This window comes from Tamandua tetradactyla, chromosome 1 (assembly GCF_023851605.1).
Source record: "Tamandua tetradactyla isolate mTamTet1 chromosome 1, mTamTet1.pri, whole genome shotgun sequence".
NCBI classification, from domain to species: domain Eukaryota; kingdom Metazoa; phylum Chordata; class Mammalia; order Pilosa; family Myrmecophagidae; genus Tamandua; species Tamandua tetradactyla.
The window spans coordinates 73,520,020-73,540,121 of NC_135327.1; the positions used below are offsets into that span (position 1 = coordinate 73,520,020).

General features: G+C 39.9%; 1 protein-coding gene across 10 annotated transcripts in view; it reads right to left on the minus strand.

Moving 5' to 3' along the window:
• COBL (cordon-bleu WH2 repeat protein) overlaps positions 1 to 20,102 on the minus strand; it is a 334,049-nt gene that overhangs the window by 216,872 nt on the left and 97,075 nt on the right. For 8 of the 10 annotated variants that reach the window (XM_077119329.1, XM_077119324.1, XM_077119326.1 and 5 more), the window contains one exon: positions 2,998 to 3,201. In XM_077119329.1, coding sequence (XP_076975444.1) covers positions 2,998 to 3,201 — 204 coding nt within the window. Of the gene's footprint in view, positions 1 to 2,997; positions 3,202 to 3,611; positions 3,689 to 6,527; positions 6,619 to 20,102 lie in introns of those variants that run through there. The other 2 variants (XM_077119322.1, XM_077119321.1) reach the window with 2 other exon arrangements.

The window sequence follows — 20,102 nt, forward strand, 5'->3', positions numbered from 1 at the left end:
TACCTCAGCGGCGCCACTTTGCACAGCGGTTTGTCATCACCTGGTACGGTTGAAGATGTGGATCCCAAGGATCCTGAGACTCAACAATTCCAAACCTGCTTATACACCCTAGGCCTGGAGCCATGTTTTTCCCATAAAATAATTAAAGACTATTTACTCTTTTTCCCATTATCTTGAATTTTCATCTTGAATTTCATTAAAGTTTTAATGGTCTCAAAAGATGTAATTCCAGGTATAATCTGAACACCCATATTTTTAAATAAAACTGTGAAGTCACTCTTCTAAATGTATCCATCGGAATAAAAACACCCAGAGTGATGTGATATCCACCATAACCCACTTTGAAATACTTGAGAAAAAAAGCTCCTCTTAAGCAGTTAATAATTCTATATAATTTTTTGCTCTCATTTTCCAAGAAATAATATTTTCATTCACTTTCCCATCAGAATTCTGCAAATATATTGTTATGCTTGAAGTTTCTTGCAATTGATCCTTCTACCATACTTCTCTACAACAAAATTTGCATTTTTGGGTCCTTGTTCAAATTTTTTTACAGTCATCAATAATAGTAATAATAGTAGTCATGCAAAATTGATCAAACAACATAATTGTGATACATTTGGGTAGCTATTAAACATAAAATTTGCAATTCCATTGGTAATAAAACTTTTGATACTATGATTGAAGGAGGTTTTGCCAATATTTCAAATAAGCAGAAGAAGGAAAAGAAGTGCATATGACCACAGATACATTCACAGGCAGATCAGTTTTAAGAAAATTACATGTGGGAATTGAGGATCTGGAAATTGATTCCCTTAAGCCTTTCAAATAGGCACCTACAATGCCTTAGAAAGACTTCTTTTACTTTTAAAAGTGCACACACCCCAGTATGAAAACTACTGCCCTAGAGAAACTCTTGCAGGTCTTCCAAGAGGGATCTATAGGAGCCTTCATAACCTCAAAAGCAGGAACAAACAGCTAGAAACAACCCAAACATCCGTCAGTGGGACAATGCACCTGTAAACTATGCTATATCCACCTAATGCAATAATAGCAGATGGAAAAATAATTTAACAGTATACTCATGAACGTTAACACATTTCAGAAAAAATATTGAGATGAAGCAATGCAAGTCTCAGAAAAATTACACAGTAAGACACCTTTCTGTAAACTTTTAAATAACACAACATATTGTACATGCATATGGGGCAAAAACTATCTACAAAAACCAGGGAATTATAAACACAAAATTCTGAGGGTGGACAGGGGTTAATCTGGGAAAGGCATCAAAGATGGGTTTAAGGTTGTATTTCTTAAGATGGATGGTGGGTACTAGGGATTCATTTAAAATTCTTCTTTTATATACTAACATACAAGCACATATATACATATGCCAGTTCTTTTGTGCGCATTACAAATTTCATAATAATTTAAAGGGGAAAATGTGAAAATGCCTAGGAAAAATAAAACAAAAAATGTTGTCAATAATTATATCTTCATGGAAGTTTGTGATGAATTTTACCCTCCTCTATTTTTCTATACTTTGGCAAACTGTTTAAGAATAATTGTTATATTGACGATGATATATTTTGTTAAAAAATATTATGCATGCACTTCACCCTACAGTCAAATATAAACCATAATATTCCATGGCTTGAAAAGCACACATTATTAGAATTTAACCAATTTCCTTGATCCAAACAGTTTGCTTTAAGCTTAGAGATATGCTTTCTCATTTTAACAAATTTTATGTAATAAAATGCATTATTAGCACATTAAAGGAATTTTATAAAATTCACCCTCTCACTGATTTCATTTTGCATACATTCTTTCTAATCATAGTCTGTGGGAACAGATGTAAGATGTAAGGAGGTATACTTCTCAATTTATGACTTAATTACTTCTAAGCACAAGTGGCACTCAGAAAAGGACTAGACAGTCTCTGACAAACAAACCAATGTCCACTTTCTATCCATTCCAACCACAGAGTCTTAAGTAGAACCTTGAGTTTATACCCATCTGAGAGATTAGGTTTCCCAATCTTAATTTCATAGCTGCAAATGCTAAAGAGTACAAGTAGAAGTTGCAGGCTTTTAAAATGGCTTTTAAATAGAAAAATGGTGGGTTTTCTTCCACTTTACCTTTCCCTTTCTACAGATTCTCACCTGAGCTCCAGCTGCCATCTTGAACCATGGGGTGATATTAAGAATAAGATTTCATTGCTGAGCATGATGGAACAGAAATCAATGAAGAGTGGATCCCTGCCATCTATGTAGGGTCACCATGACAGAATGGAGTGCCACCTTCTGATTTATTTTCTTGAATCTTTATTTATTAGCAGTTGAATCCTAACAGAAACACCCTTCTTTATTTTACTAATAATTTCGACATGGCATCATCCCTTCAGAACTAAAGCTGAGTACACACCTTTAAGGCGATGCGCACAAATGTATCTTATCCTGACAATCATGGTTAAACTTCATACCCATGGATTGGATTCTATTCCATAATCCAAACTTGAATTGCTTTCATTTGAAAAAGGTGATTGTCAATCTTATGTATGTACTGATTAGATAAATTTGTAAGTGGACATGTGAATGATTAACTCAGGCATCTGTCCTCTAAACTGTATACCTTCAGAGCCAAGGGCATTGGCAGACTCCGGCTTCTGGTCAACTCTGGGTGTAGGTCACCTATGTGGAGACCTGACTATATCTGACCTCCTTCCTGAGCCTCTAGTGGAAGTGAGCTGTGGAGTCTCCCTGCTAAGGTTTAAGGTGAGGCATGGTCAGGCCAGTCATTTCAGGTGAGACATTTCTGGTTGTCGTAGGTTGATCCCTAGGCCCAGATTTATATTCACGAGGCCCAGCGAGTCAGACCTGACCAAGGAGGAAGTGCAACACAGCAGAATCTACTCTTCAGTCCTCTTCCTTGGATATGCAGTCCCCTTCCTTGGAGGACACTGTGCCTCCTCCCTGCTGTGCCCTGGCCTCTTACCTCCCATCGACCACACTCCTCTTCTCCAGCCCACTGGGGAGCACCACGGTGATGTCCACCAGGCTGTTCCACAGGTTTTCTTTCATATTGATGAGGTTCCGCTGAGGGACGAGGGCCAAGTCTCTGCCAGGTTTCCATTCACTGTGAGCACTTACAACAGCAGGCTTTCCAGGAGGAGGTGGGGCACGAGCCTTCATCTTCCTCCTGAAATAGAAGACACAAAATGACTGAATCAAATGGCAGTTTCCAACATAAGAAGTTAAAATAATCACCTAATAATAGCAGCTTTCTTGTATTTATCTGTCCTCAGAAAAGTCTTCCAAATTGTGTAGACTTTGTAAAATCAATATAAAATTTAAAGTCAATTTTAATAAATCAGCTGATTTTAAAATTGATGTGCAAGACTCCTCAATGCTAATAGAGCAAGTCAGCTTCTCTTTTTTAAAATTTTTCACATGTATAAATACATGTGACATATAATATCTTTCATAAACAATTACAAAGAGTTGAAGACCCATTTTTAAAGGAAGTGTTCCTGGAAAGAAATGTCCTAAAAACATATTCACCAACTGTGGTAGTTAGATTCAGTTGTCAACTTGGCCAGGTGAATATACCTAGTTTTGTTGCTGCGGACATGAGCCAATGGTACGTGAACCTCATCTGTTGCTGATTTACATCTGCAGTCGGCTAGGAGGTGGGTCTGCTGCAACGAAGGATGTTTGACTTAATTGGCTGGTGCTTAAATGAGAGAGCTCAACATAGTACAGCCCAATCAGCTTGGCATTCCTCATCTCGGCACTGGCAGCTCAACCCAGGCCTTTGGAGATGCAGAAAGAAGTCACCCCGGGGAAAGTTGTTGGAACCCAGGGGCCTGGAGAGAAGGCCAGCAGAGACCATCCCGTGCCTTCCCACACAAGAAAGAACCTCAGTGGAAAGTTAGCTGCCTTCCCTCTGAAGAACTAACAAAATAAATCCCCTTTTATTAAAAGCCAATCAGTCTCTGGTGTGTTGCATTCCGGCAGCTAGCAAACTAGAACACCAACTAAGAGTGACACTACCATATCTTTTAAAAGCCCCCAGTAAAGACTGGTATAGCGTCGCCTGCTTGGACCAGTCCTTTCTGAATCATTGAGTGGGTTACAAATTGTAACCAATGAAATGGACTCCACTAAAGGTCTGCAATGCTCCAGATTAAAGCTCTGCCCCAGCTCTGGATCCGTGACAGTTTCTGGGGATCTGAAATCCATGGATCCATGATACTGAGGATGCACTGGGACCATTTCAAAATATACTCTACTAGCCAGAAAGTCGATCAAACCAACACTCATCAACAAATGTCACTGTAAGATATGTGACTGTTTGGCACAGAAGGCTATGAGTCATAGCATCTTCACACACAGCCCCCTTTTTTTAACTCTGCTTCAGAAGTTCAATTCACCTTGCAGGAGATTTTTAAAACTGCCACCTTCCTACCTGAAGAATGATCACCCCACTCTGGTGACCATTTCTAGATCAATCTGGTCTCCTCCAGATTAGTCAGGGAAGGCTATTGACATAAAGGACTGGGTATTTTATAATGATATTATCTAACATTTGTTTAGTACCTAAAATGCAGTAGGATGTGTGCTAATAATAACCTTAGTAATTTTACATCATTCAGTCCTCAAATATTTTGCAGCTGGGAAACTGAGCCTCAGAGGGATTCCCAGCACAAACAAAGTCAAACAATTATTTGATGTTGGAGTAGAGATGAAAACCAGACCTGGCTGACTCCAAACAGCTAATTCTTGTCCACCTCACTCTCCAACCCCATATCATACTCGAGTCAGAGGATCCAGGAAGAGGCAACATGAGCCCTCAAAGCAGCTTAATTTCTACAGGCAGATCAACATTCCCGGACGGCACTTTGCACAAGGTATCAGAGACACGGTAATTCCATTTCTAGAAATTTATCCTAACGAAATAATCTCACAAGAGTTAACTGTTGGAAATTCAGAGATTCTCATTACAATATGATTTATAACAGCAAACAAACAAAACAACTAACTACCTATCAAGAAGAGATTATTTTGATTAATTATGGTACTTAAAAACAATGTTATGCCTGTAGTTGTGAAATTCACCTTCAATGTATATAATTTCATATGCAAAAATGCTCAGTGCAAATTTTAAAAACACAAGCTTCAAGATGTTATTTTTTATGAAAATTCCATTTTTTAAAAAGAGAAGTATACATTATATATCACAAAACAATCTAAAAAGCCATGCAGTAAATAATAAGCAATAATTATTTCTGGGTAACAGGGGAGAATGACTTTTGTTTTGTTGCTTTTTTCTGCATTTGTTGGTATTTTCTAATTTTTCTATAATGTCATTGTATTATCTGTCAGATGTGAAATAAAGGAGATAATTGTAAACTGTGGGGGAAATGACAAACGGGATTCAGATGAGGATATAAGACAACCAATATTAATGCTGCTGGTTAATACAATACAAGGGAATAATAGGTCTCATCCTCTTCTATGATAAGAAGATATAAATTAATTTTCTTTTCTCTCTTGTTAAAAATTTTACATTTAAAAAAATTTAAAAATTAAAAAATAAAAAAATTTACATTTATACCATAATATTTACCATTTTTATGCTACATTCTTATGTATCAAGTACTTTTTTCCTTTTAACTCATTAAGAAATTAATCAGTATCTATTGCATTATTCTAAAGGCTACATATTTATTAATTTGTTTATTCCTCATAATTACTCTATTGTTATTCCCATTTTATACATGAAGAATTATAGGCACAGAGAGTGTAAGTCACCTTTATAATATTACACAGTGGCCAAGCTAACGTCAACCCTAGACCGTTTGGCTCCAGAGCCTGAAATTTATTCGGCTTCTATTAGGAAGGATGGACGTCATCTCATTTTACAGATGCCAAAATTAAAGACAGGGAGAAATAAGGTAATGGAGTCTTGATTTCATTAACTTTGGGTCTAGGGCTAGAACCCCAGTCTCTGAACAGACCCTCTTCTCATTAACATCACTTCCCAAAAATGTCTTCAGAATAAAAGATGTGTTCATTTGATCATTTTTAGGAAATAAATATATTTTTCAAGTCAGGATTGTGTTTATTTCTAGATACCAAGAAAGCCCATTTGAATTACTTCAGGACATACCAAGTTGAAAGGGATGTGGCTTTTGATCCATTTATTTACTCAGGGGCACTGTGAGTGGGTGGGAGACTGAAAAGAGGTAGATGTTTCAACTTCCCCCCTCACTTATCCCAAATAAACAATTTGCCACCAAATACCTAGAGTCACCTTCTGTGATATGTTTTAACTCACCCTTTCTTCTCCACGTCCTCTGTCACCGTACTGATCCAAGCCTCATCTCTAATATCTGCACAAATATTCTACTCTTATAAAGAAGCTCTCTCTCTAAAATAGGGCCTCCTCTTCATTCTATATCCTACTTAGATTCCTTCATTCCACAGATATTTGTACACAGCCCAGTCTGCTCACACACCTACCAGAGTTCTTCTCTGTGGACAATGGCTCCAAACTCACAAGATGCAAGGATGCCCCAGGATGTCTCCTTATTTGTCCAGCACAGTGCTGTGTCTGTGCACAGAAGCAAGCCAACATTTTAATAAATAGGGACATTTCATGCTAACCAAATAAATTTCTGGCGCCTTTGGAAAAAAAATTTTAAAATCTGATAAGGCCTCAAACACCTACAGCAAAAATAGGCTGTATATTTTCATCTGGATCCCCTGCCTAAGTGGACCCATTGACTCAGTGGCATTGTATAAATATCCCCTGTAGGTTTGTAAATTGGTATCCAAACTACTGAAAGAGCCTGGAAATCGGGACTCTCCAGTGACTCCTCAATCTTCAACTACATGCCAATCTTCCTCCACTCTGCCTCTGGTTTAGAGCTCACTGTTTTGGAAAACCCATGAGTGCCCCCATTGGCCTTGACTTAGCCCTTTGCCTTATATTCTTCGACTTTGAAGACAGAGGATGAAACTACATCTTCTGAGAACCTGTCTTCAGATGTTCCAGGCCTACAGGCACATGGCCGAGTCCGGGAATTCTCTATCCTGGCTGCACACTAGAATCACTTGGAAGCATAAAAAACACATCCAGGCCCACCACAGACCAACTAAATCCAAACTGAGAGGTGGTCTAGTTAATTGGTCTCAACATTTTAATTTCAGAACAAATATTCTGAATGTTTGTACCATTAAAAGGTAGCGGCAATGTTCACAACATTTGATTAAAGCATAAAGCTGTATTATATAAATAGACATCTGTGATAAATTTACAAAGTTTGTTTTTATTTCAGAGCACAATATCTGACTATTTTGAGAATGGCATATGAAAAAAATTCATGCCTCCTAAAACATCTGGCTTACAGTGGTCAAAACAGCATGGTACTGGCATAAAGGTAGATATATTGACCAATGGAATTGAATAGAGTGCTCAGATATAGACCCTCTCATCTATGGACATTTGATCTTTGATCAGGTAGTCAAGCCAACTCACCTGGGACGGAACAGTCTCTTCAATAAATGGTGCCTAGAGAACTGGATATCCATATGCAAAAGAATGAAAGAGGACCCGTATCTCACACCCTATACAAAAGTTAACTCCAAATGGATCAAAGATCTAAACATTAGGTCTAAGACCATAAAACAGTTAGAGGAAAATGTAGGGAGATATCTTATAAATCTTGTAATTGGAGGCGGTTTTATAGACCTTACACCTAAAGCAAGATCACTTAAGAAATAAATAAATAAATGGGAACTCCTAAAAATTAAACACTTCTGCACATCAAAGAACCTCATCAAGAAAGTAAAAATGGGAGACAATATTTGGAAATGACATATCAGATAAAGGTCTAGTATCCAGAATTTATAAAGAGATTGTTCAACTCTACAACAAAAAGACAGCCAATCCAATTACAAAAGGGGAAAAAGACTTGAACAGACACCTCTCAGAAGGGGAAATACAAATGGCCAAAAGGCACATGAAGAGATGTTCAATTTCCCTGGCCATTACAGAAATGCAAATCAAAACCACAATGAGATATCATCTCACACTCACCAGAATGGCCATTATCAACAAAACAGAAAATGACAAGTGCTGGAGAGGATGTGGAGAAAGAGGCACACTTATTCACTGTTGGTGGGAATGTCAAATGGTGCAACCGCTGTGGAAGGCAGTTTGGCGGTTCCTCAAAAAACTGAATATAGAATTGCCATATGACCCAGCAATACCATTGCTAGGTATCTACTCAGAGGACATAAGGGCAAAGACACAGACGGACATTTGCACATCAATGTTTACAGCAGCATTATTAACAATTGCAAGGAGATGGAAACAGCCAAAATGTCCATCAACAGAGGAGTGGCTAAACAAACTGTAGTATATACATATGATGGAATATTATGCAGCTTTAAGACAGAATAAACTTATGAAGTATGTAACAACAAGGATGGACCTTGAGAACATTATGCTGAGTGAGACTAGCCAAAAACTAAAGGACAAATACTGTATGGTCTCACTGATATGAACTGACATTAGTGAATAAACTTGGAATATTTCGTTGGTAACAGAGACCATCAGGAGATAGAAATAGGGTAAGATATTGGGTAATTGGAGCTGAAGGGATACAGACTGTGCAACAGGACTGAATACAAAAACTCAGAAATGGACAGCACAATACTACCTAACTGTAAAACAATTATGTGAAAACACTGAATGAAGCTGCATGTGAGAATGATAGAGGGAGGAGGGCTGGGGACATAAATGAAATCAGAAAAAAAGATAGATGTTAAAGATTGAGATGGTATAATCTAGGAATGCCTAGCGTGTATAATAATAGTGAAATGTACAATGTACAATTAAAAAAAATGTTTTTGCATGGGGAAGAACAAAGGAATGTCATTACTGCAGGGTGCTGAAAATAGACGGTAATTAATATTTAAAAATGTCACCTTCTGTGTGAGACTAAAGCAAGAAATGTCTATTTGTTACAAAATTTACATTTTGACTAGTGCATTTCCTAATATAACTTACGTAGATAGTTTGACTGAACGCCATAAGTACTTGGAATCTCAGGTAAGACATAAGATTTTGTGGTTTGTCCAGAGTGATGCCCCAATGAATCCCAGAGTGATTCAATCAGTGAGTGGAAAAGTATTTGCAAAGCCCCCTTTCGGGGAATCGTGAGAACAGGGAGAAATTCAACTTCCCCAAGTTGAATTCTTGATATTCTCACAAGCAGTGTGGACAACCAAAGCTATAGGCAGAGCCCCCAGTCTTGGGGTTTGTTCATATGAAACTTAACCCCACAAAGGTTAGGTCAAATCTACTTAAAATTTAGGCCTAAGAGTCACCCCCAAGAGAGCCTCTTTTGTTGCTCAGATGTGGCCTCTCTCTTCAGCCAATACAATGAGCAGTCTCACCACCCTCCCCCTCTCTACGTGGGACATGACTCCCAGGGGTGTGGACCTTCCTGGCAATGGGGACAGAGATCTTGGAATGAGCTGAGACTCAGCATCAAGGGATTGAGAAAAACCCTAGAATGAGCTGAGACTTAGCATCAAGGGATTGAGAAAACCTTCTCGACCAAAAGGGGGAAGAGGGAAATGAGACAAAGTGTCAATGGCTGAGAGATTCCAAACAGAGTTGAGAGGTTATCCTGGAGGTTACTCTTATGCATCAAGTAGATATCATCTTGTTATTCAAGATGTTATGGAGAGGCTGGAGGGAACTGCCTGAAAATGTAGAGCTGTGTTCCAGTAGCCATGTTTCTTGATGATGATTGAATAATGATACAGCTGTCACAATGTGACTGTGTGATTGCGAAAACCTTGTGTCTGATGCTCCTTTTATCTACCTTGTCAACAAAGGAGTAGAACATATGGAATAAAAATAAATAATAGAGGGAACAAATGATAAAATAAATTTAGTTTGAAGTGTTAGTGATCAATGAAAGTGAGGGGTAAGGGGTATGGTAGGTATAATCTTTATTTTTCTTTCCTGTGTTTGTTTTATTTCTTTTTCTGTTATCTTTTTATTTCTTTTTCTGAATTAATGCAAATGTTCTAAGAAATGATGAATATGCAACTAAGTGATGATATTGTGAATTACTGATTATGTATGTTGATGTTTTATTTGTTTTTTTAATTTTTAATTAACTAATAAATCAAAAAAAAAAAAGTCTGGCTTGTACGTGGATTTAAGGACACACTTCAGAAGCTCAGTGCCTCTCCATGAAGTGCAGGGATCTCTGGTTCAGAAAAGTGCTCAAGACCATGCCCTGGACACTGGGACCTGTAGCTCCTCCTGGACTGTTATTAATCTATGTATGTAGTTATTTGATATTACATTTCCTTAATTAATAGCTAATTCTCTGGAAAGTACTAGGTGGTATATCATGCCTGTTTATCTCCTGAGTATTTAGCACACTTTCCATCACAGTTGTAGATACTAAACAGTGTTACTGATGATGATGATGTTGACAAAACTGCAAATTACATATAGACCCCCATCTTCAAGGAGCACAGGGGGCCCAATAAAAGTTTGGGGCAAGAAAGTCAGAGAGATCACCAGCAAAATATGAGATGTTACAAAGGAGCAAAGATTTCTGAGAAAGAAGAAAGCAGTACAGACTGCAGTGGTTGAATATTCATATAGGGAAGACTTGAGCAGTCTAAAGAGTGGCACAAGTTGGAGAGATGAGAGAAAGCGATGAAGGAGAGGAGGAAGGAGGAGAAAAAAGTATGGGGCAAAGGCATGGGAAACAAATTATGATGCACATCATGGGAGGTGGAAAATTGTTTTTTTAAAAGGAGCATTTTTGAATAGACATTTCATTTATCCTTATCACCTAAGAAACAAGAATCATTACACTCAAAAATAAAATAAGTAGGTTCTAAGTAAATAGGTATTTGAAAAATATTTGGCGAGCGTGGTAGTTTGGAGCTCTTATGCACCCCATAAAAGGCCATTGTTCTTTTAATCTGTTCTTGTGAGTGCAGACCTATTGGGGGTGGGACCTTTTGGTTAGGTTCCTTCAATTGAGATGTTACCCACCCAATTCAAGGTGGGTCTTAATCCTTTACTGGAGTCCTTTATGAGGAGATAAAAGACACAAACACTGAGAGAGATAGAGAGAGTTTAGACAGAAATTCCCCAGAGATGCTAAGCTAGGACCTGTAGAAACTGAGAGAGCCACTGAAACCAGAACCCAGGAGAGAACGACCAGCAGACATTGCCATGTGCCTTCCAATGTGACCTGGATGATGACAGTCTTTCTTCAGAGAAGGTATCTTTCTCTTCATGCCTTAATTCGGGCATTTTCATAGCTTTAGAACTGTAAATTTGTAAACTAATAATTCCTTTTGTAAAAGCCAACCCATTTCTAGTATATGCATTCTGGCAGCTTTAGCAAACCCGAAACAGGGAGTGTCTAAATTATTATTTTTTTCATGGTCACTGAGAAAAGGGGAGGAACAGAGTATGTTTTCATGTCTGTTTCATTCCAGAACCCATGCTCTCCCTGCCTCTTCAGGAGACACCCAGCTGCCACAGGCAGAGATGTCCCATCCTGGGAAATAAGTCTTTGCTGGGGGATGCCTAGGCTGAGAAATTGGATTTTTCTATACCTCATGGGGATTCTGTGATAACTTGTGAGGACAAGTGCAGGAACAATTCCACAGAAGTGGCAATTGGGGGGATATTAAGGTGGAGTGAGAAGGTTGGAGGCATGAAAACCAAATAATAGAAGCAGTTTGAGTTCCATCCAGTTACAAGGTCTGAATTACTGGGTATAGAAAGGAGAGTGTGGATCTGACAGTTTTTGTAAAGAACCAACAAATCTCAAGACTGATGGGGGCTAGGGGAAATGGGGATAAGGACTTTACAGTGTTATTAGGATTTTCCATCTCTGGGGCTAGCACCTGGCTCAAAACAGTTAAGTAGAGGACTTGCTATAGAGGATAATCAGTTGGTTTTAGATGAGTTGACTTTGAGATGATGGTACCATAAATATGGACAGATAGTAATGGGTGACTGGATAAAGACTCAAGAGCATGTTTCTCGGAAAACTCTCGAGTTCCTGGGATCTACTGCCTAGCAAGGAAATTGTAAATACTCCCAACTAGGGAAAAGCACCACCTGTGGTATTATTATATGGAATCTGCAATGTGATGACTTTATCATATGCTGAGATGGTAAAGAGGAATGATAGAAGCACCATGCATGAGATTCTGGTATGTGCTTGCCTACTCTAGTAGCTGGATGACAAATGTTCTCATTCTTCAATTTCTGTTGCATTCTGAACGACTGGCCACCACGTCTGGAGCATGGTGCTGAAATGAGTTTCTGAGTCCATATCTGGACTCAGCAGAAAAGAATGTTGCAAACATCTGCCTTACCTGTGGGCAGGAGTATGCCCTGTGTATCTATGACATGCCACCCGAGAGATCTGGGCAGTGGGGTCTTCTTTTGCACCCTCCTTTTCTTCATCAATGAGAATGGAGGGCTGGACCATATGATGCATAAGGCCCTTCAAGAATTAACATTCTAAGTCATAGAAAAGTATTAATCCTAAATTATCACCATTAGATTAAATTAAAATTTAATTTGCATGAAATGTTTCATTCTAAACATTTATGAGCTCATATTTCTTATTTTCAGGGCATTTCATCCTGTCCTTCACTGGTGTCTTCCTTTGGCACTTCTCAGCCTCTGCATCTCTAGCCGTACCCCCCCCCCCCCCCCAAGTAGAAGCTTCTTTTCCTGGATGTGCTGTAGGACACGAGTGAGGAAGCTGAATGGACAAAGGTGGAAGGTAGAGACACTGCTATGCAATGCACGGGTCATGGGAAAGTGGGGTAAGGCAGAATCCACCCAGGAAAAGGATTTGGAGGTTAAGGACCCAGTGAGAGGACATTCCTGCCAGACAGCAGAGACAAATAGCAGGCAAGTCGCATTAAGTTTGAGTGTGTGTGCTGCATGCTGAACTCCCTTCCCCTGCTATCCCTTTCAAACCTCCTGCATTGAAGTGTCAGCTACCTATACTTTTGCAGTCAGCCTGATGCTTTTTCAGGGATGTAATAACATGCCAGTGAGGGAGCAGAGACAGCTTATGAGGACCCCATCACACAAGTTTGAACTAAGACACATTTACTGCACTATGCAGTCAGGTTGGCTCCTTGGAGTGTGAGCCCAGTTGTCCACATAGCACAGTCACAGAACTAAAGGATAAAGCACACCACTTTCTCTGCTTCACTAGATAGTGATCCAGCTGTGGGCAATAATAGCTGATGCTTCAAAGGCGACCCTGAGTCATCTTCGTGAAGTCATGAAAAGTCATTCTTGTTTATTATTAGCTTGAAGGTCTGTCTGGATGTTGCGGTGCTGAATTTAAGGTTAAAAAGTGGGTGGTGAGATACAGCAAGAGCAGGGCTTCTACCCAAGTCAAAGGAAGCCATTCTGAGCTCAGACCTTGCCCAGCACCTGTTCTTCCAAAACACCTCCATCGCATGTGCTCCCAGCTAGCCTGATACAGGGTGGACGCGATCAGGCTTTCCTGCCTCCCACATCCACCAGGAAGACGCAAGAGGAGCTGGGAGAGCAGGTCCTTGGGGATCAACAGGGAACGAGTCATGCGCCCATAACTCATTCATGTCTTTCACCCTCCAGGCTAAGAAAGCTAGGTGTGCCCTGGCAAGAACCATTTGTAAAACAACAACAAAAATGTATATTAAAAACAGATCTGGCACTTCAAATGTCATCAATCATTGCTCCATGTGGTTTTAGCTTAAAACCGTAACATACAGACAGTATAAATTTCAGGGAAATGCTTGCTGATTCCCATGTCACCTCAGCCAGCCAAATGACCCAAACTGAGGGCTGGGACACTCCCAGTTGGATTCTGGATTCTGAGATCTCCCAAGTCTGGAGCATAAGGCTTGAAATCTGCCCTGGGTAAAGCCAGAGAATCCAAGGCAAAATAGACTGCACGTCTGACCTGGACTCGGTGAATGCAAACATCAGGTACTAGGTCCAGGCAACAAAATTAAAACTCACTGAGCAGGAGATGCCTGAGGTAGACTGAAAAAGGAAAATTCACCCATCTCTGTTCTTGTCAAAATCTAGAGACCAAAGGCTATTCTCATTCCTATATCTGCTGTCTCTCAGATCAGAGCCATCATCTGTTGAAATGATATTTTCTTACCACCCAAGAGAGGCGGATGCTGAAGTCACCGGCACGGTGGTGCCAGCTCACTGGAATGGAATGCCTACATGCCGGATGCCTATTTACCGTGCCGGACTACGCTGTCAGCCTGTGCATAAACAGCGTCTGCTTAAACGGAATTTCAGAGAAACCAGGCACACCCTGGCTCCTCCTGGTTATTAGATCTCACTGGGAAGCAAGTTTTTGCTCACTTGTGTCTGCTTAGGCTACAGGCAGATGGTATTCAGTCATTCTCTCCCCAGGGATGCTTCAGCGGTAGCAAGTTTGCTTCCTTCTGGAAGGGAGTTTGGAAGTTGTAAATAAACTGCATCTAGTTCCAAGGGTCACTTGGCCTTCATGAGCGTCCTCATTCTTCCTGTCAGCAGCTGGACAAGCCTGTCTGACTCACTTCTATCTGCTGGACGGCCCAGGGCTGGGAGGTATTTCCCATTGAGAAGTCTGGGCACCTCTTGCAAGAGAATCCCCTGTCTATGGAATAAAAACCCAGGCTCCTTGGCCTTGCCCCACACCTACTAAATCTGAAACTTCAGTTAAACAGGCTCCTGGGTGATCCTAGGCGCATTAACATCTGAAAACCCCAGCTTCAGAAGAAGTGTTAAAGAGAGAGGAACAGAAATTGCAGGTTTTGCATAACGAAACATTGTTTTGCACACTTATTTAAGTTCTTCTACATGCAGGAGCCAAACTGTGTATCCAGCATGACTTCATTAAGCTAATATTTGGTTAGTGTCTACTAAGTCCCCACAGTATCCTAAGGTCTTCGATAATTACCATCATAAACAGAATACAACAGATGAGGTCCCTGTCCTCCAGAAGCTCATGGTCTGCAAGAATAGAATGACAAGGAACAGGCGATCACACAAGTAAATACCTAACAAAAGAAAGGATGAAGGTAAAGCTGAGATAAGTGCAATGAAGGAGAAGAAAAGACACTAAAAAGGAATGATATAGGAATTCCTATTTGGGCTCAGTTCAGGAAATTTTGGGGAGTGACTTTTCAGTGGTGATATGAAAAGTAAAGAGGAGAAAGCAAGGGAAAAAAGAGCAGGTATGTGGCTGTCATAGGCAAGGAGGGGCATTCTGAAGGCACTGAGGTGGGCAAGAGCTTGGAACACGGGAAAAATTACAAGAAAGCCCAAAGTGTAGTGAACCCAAGAGAAGATGGTTTGAAATGAGGTGGGAGTTTAAGCGAAGACTAGATTGTGTGAAGCCTTAGGTTTTTCCTATGGACAGGTGTGAACAACATAAGGAGCACATACATAGACTAGAGTTCAGGAAAGCAAGTTCATGAACAAGTAGAATTCGAGCACCTAATCATCAAGTTTACATGAGGGTCATCAGAGAAAGAGAAGTAAAGACATGCTGATGCAGCTTGGCTTTGAAAGCTACATAGAATTTTCACAGGCTGCAATACGAAGAGGCAGGGATTAGAAAGAATTAGAGGTAGAGGGAGCCAAATTAGCAGGATTGCAGAGAAATTAGGAGCATGTTCTAAGAACAGTATGTATTTCACTTTGGGAAGATGTAGTGTTTGTATTAGGAGCTAATGAGAAAGGAGCCAGAAGCATAGATTGAGATCAGGAGAGGCTGTTGAAGAATGCTAGTTCTCAAGATGGAAATGCCTGGAGAGTGAGATGTTCAGAAAGTTGCAAACTGGGGCCTGCCAGCTAGGAAGAATTCAGAACAAGCCAAATTCTTGTGAACTCATAACTTCCTCTCATTCCTACATCCCACCCCTAAAGAGGAGTCACCTTCCCAGCAACCCCAGGGGAGTTCACACTTTATTTCCATTTTGTAAGGAGTGGGCTTAAAACATGTCACCCATCTTTTCTCCTCTCTCTCTCTCTCTCTCTCCCTCCCTCCTTAGCATTTTTAACACTTTTCTCCTACTCATTGTCTTTCACTATGCAGTTTGTACAAGGCAAGGTTTCCAAAGATTGGCAGGAATCTCATGCACAAAAAGGGTATTCAACCAGTGAATATATCTAACATTTATTTCGCACCATGTTAAGTGCATTCAGAGCAAAAACATGTATCCTGACAATGTGGAAACTTAGTGAGGTCCAAATGTGACTGAGTGAGATACCACAAAATTCTGAAGTGATTACAGAATTCATAAGTGACTAAGAAAAAATTGGGGGGGGGGGGGGGAATTCTCCCCTAACTTATACTACATTCTTTTTCAAACTGGAGTCTAACAAGATCCAAAGATCTCCAAATGAATTTGCTGGCCGCTCAGAGGATAAAGGATTTTGTTTTTGTGTTTATTTTAACATGTGTAATTATTTCAATTTTTAAAACTTGGTATCAGCTTACACTGGGTCATCTGGAGTCTACCTCACAGTTAGGGCTTGGGTCCAGCACAAGGGTTTGGCTTTGGGTTTGGGACGATAAAGGGTCTGAGACATGAAGGGTTTGCTCGTGATGGCACAGTGTTGAGCAGCTGAATTATCTCATGGCACCCAGGGGCACTTGTTAACTGTTGTGTGTGGTGTTAGGCAAGGAGGAGTATTTCATTTAACTGTTTTCAGCATTGTGTTTGGGTGCATATTAAACTGGTCTATTGAACTGATGGGGTCTTGTTATGTTATGTGCATTAAAAAGAAAAGCAACTGTAATTGACCATAGCATTGATGCAAATTATGGTCATTATCTGAAAATTAAGAAACTCATGTGCACCATAATGAAACAAAGCTCTTTATATGTTAAATAAATGTTGGAGATTTCAGCCCAATTATCATCAACCACAGAGAGACAGTAGAGAGTTATGAATCAGAGGGAGGTCTACACAGTCTGCCAGCTGGGCTCAAATCCTGGCTCTGCCACTGACTAGTTGTGTGGTTTGAGGAAGCTCTGGAAAACAAGAGTGACCTCGTAGGATAGCTGCAAAGATAGAATGTAAAAGTGCTCAGGTCAGGGACCAGGAAATGCTGGAGTTTATAATAAATGTTAGTGCCTACATCATGCTACAATAATTAATTTGCTAATGTGACTTTTGTGTTTTATTCTGTAAAATTGGTTTTAGTTTATAAAGGAGCAAAATATATGTTTGCAAATATTTAACAAAATTGTAATACATTTAATTTACAAGGGAGTCCACATTCCCTTTTGTTTCCTTTGATTTGAAATGGATCCATGCGTTGCTCAATTTGGAGATACACGGTGGGAGTGGAGCTCTTTGGTATTATCTGGTATTTTGCTGCTGCTCATTCAAGTTACTTTAGATCATCTCCAATTGGCATACCTGATGGTGAGAGAGATGGTGGGACATCTGCCTCCCCACTGATGCCCAGGAACGACTTGGCCAAGCCAAGCAGCTTCCGACTTTCAAAAGCTGAACATGGAAGTAAAGAGAACGGCTCTCTCACATGGAAGACCATTCTTCAGGAAACATATACAAGTATACAAGCACCTGTGCTCCTTTGAGAGCCTCCTCAGACTTGCCCAAGCCAGTGGGTGATTTCCATGGCCCATCTGACCCCAAAGCTCAAGCATTTTAGGACAAAGCATCCTTTATAGGACTGGAGGTAGGGGGTGGAAGAGAGGGAGCACATTTATCTGCACAGAGAGTTGGAATTTTGAAGCAAAAAGGAGCACATGTTTTTCAGGTCACAATCACAGTAACAGCCAAGATTCCCAGGGTGTGCTAAAGCCTTTTGGGAGACCCCCATGTGAGCAAAGGATGCTCTGCTCTGGGCCAGAATTTCAACAGGCCCAGGGTCTCAGTCGTGGCAACATGGTCAAAAACTCCATCCCAGGGCAAGCCTCCTCGAATACTCCACCTCAAGACACTATTGTGCCCACAGGAAGCTAAGTATAGATTGCCATATGATTCCGCAATCCCACGCTAGATATATACTCAGAAGAACTCAAAGCAGGGACATGAATAGACATTTGCACACTGGTGTTTTGGGCAGCATTATTCACAGTTGCCAATGGATGGAAGTGACCAAAGGTCCATTGACTGATGAGGGGAAGGGCGAACTACGATGTATACATACGATACAAGGATGTAGACGTGAAATATTGTGCAGCTGCAAAAAGGAATGATAGTCATGAGGCAGGCAACAAGGTGAATGAACCTTGAGGACATTATGTTGAGCAAAACAAGCCAGAAACAAAAGGACAAATATTGTATGGTCTCACTAATATAAATTAACTATAATGAGCAAACTCTAAGAATTAAATTTGAGAGCACAGGTTATCAGGAGATAGAAAGCAAGCAGAGATTGGGCAATCAATGACTAAGGAGTACAGAATGTTTTATAAGGTTCATTGTAAAGGTTTGGAAATGAATAGCACAATACTGGGTGATGCTAATACAATAGTGTAAGTGTAATTAAAAAGTGCAGTTTGAGTATAGTTGAAAGAGAAAGGCTAGTGTTGTGTATATCACCAGAAGGAAAGTTAGAGGGTCAAAACCTGGACCTATAACCAGCATAACCTAGAGTGGATAACAATAGTGATTAAGTGTAAAAATATAGAGAGTTCTTAAATAAACCAGAACAAACATATGCCACCATTACAAGGTGTTAATAATAGGATTACATGGGAAAAAATACAATTAATGTAAACTAAGGTCTACAGTTAACAGTAACCTTGTAATGTTCTTTCATTAATTGTGACAAAAGCCAAAGGACTATATCAAAGCTAAGTGTCAATAATAGAAGGAGATAAGGGGTATGGGATTTTTTTCTTTGGATGAAATGAGAATGTTCTCAAATCGTGGTAATTTATGCATAACTTTGTGATTATACCAAGAGTCACTGATTGTACACTTCAGATAGATTATATGGTTTATGAATGAAATTTAAAAAAAAAATTGTGGAAAGAAGCAGGATCTCCTCCCCATCTCCTCCTGTGCAGTGGGACACTACAACTACCCATATGCCCCAAACAGATCACCCTTCACCTAGACCCATGTACTCTTTCTCAGGACTTGGGCTGAGTGGTAAGGCCTCCCTGGAACTGCTTCTCAGGAGCAGTCTCCTTCCCCTTTTTACTCTCTATCAGCTTTGTCCACTCAAAACCCTTTCTTGAGATTTCAGATTTCAGAGAGGGGCCTTCAGATGTTCATATACTTTAGGGTGATACCCAGCAATAAGCCTTGGCTAAGGTTGGCACAAGCCAAAAGATTAACTATTTTCTTCTATAGCATATAGAAAAAAAAAAAAAGATAAAGAAATATGGACACAATCAGGATGGAAAAGTATGGACTTCAAAACTCTCCTCAAAAATGTAAAGCAGCAATTATAAGGAATGACGAGACCATTGTTGTTCCTTTCCACCAAGGCCAAATGAAAAGGAAAGGGGGTGACAATGCTGCTGAAGGGACTTTTCTTTCTTATGGGACACAGAAGGAGATATTCCAGAATATTCTGGAGGCCTGACATAGAATCCTGACTGGAAGCAAGATGAAGAAGTTGTCACACATTGCACAAAATTTCCACTCATAATCTCCACGTGATTTCTCTTGGCTCCATTCCTCCTCTTACCACTTGCTTCCTTCTGATTGTTTCCAAAAAGAGCTATCATTTAAAAACATAAATTACAACATTTATCAAGTCCCTCCTTAAAATCCTTTTTAGTGTTTTTCTTCATGCTTTCACTAAAATAAAATGCCTTCACATGGTCTCTAACGCTGAGTGTTCCCACCTTATCCACTCTCCAGCCTCGGCCTTTGTATTAGCTAGGGTTCTCTAGACAAACAGAATCAGCAGGAAATATTCACAGATATAAAATTCATCAAAGTGTCTCATATAGCCATGGGAATGTAGAGTCCAAAATCTGTAGGCCAGGCTGTGAAGCTGACAACTCCTATGAAGGGTTT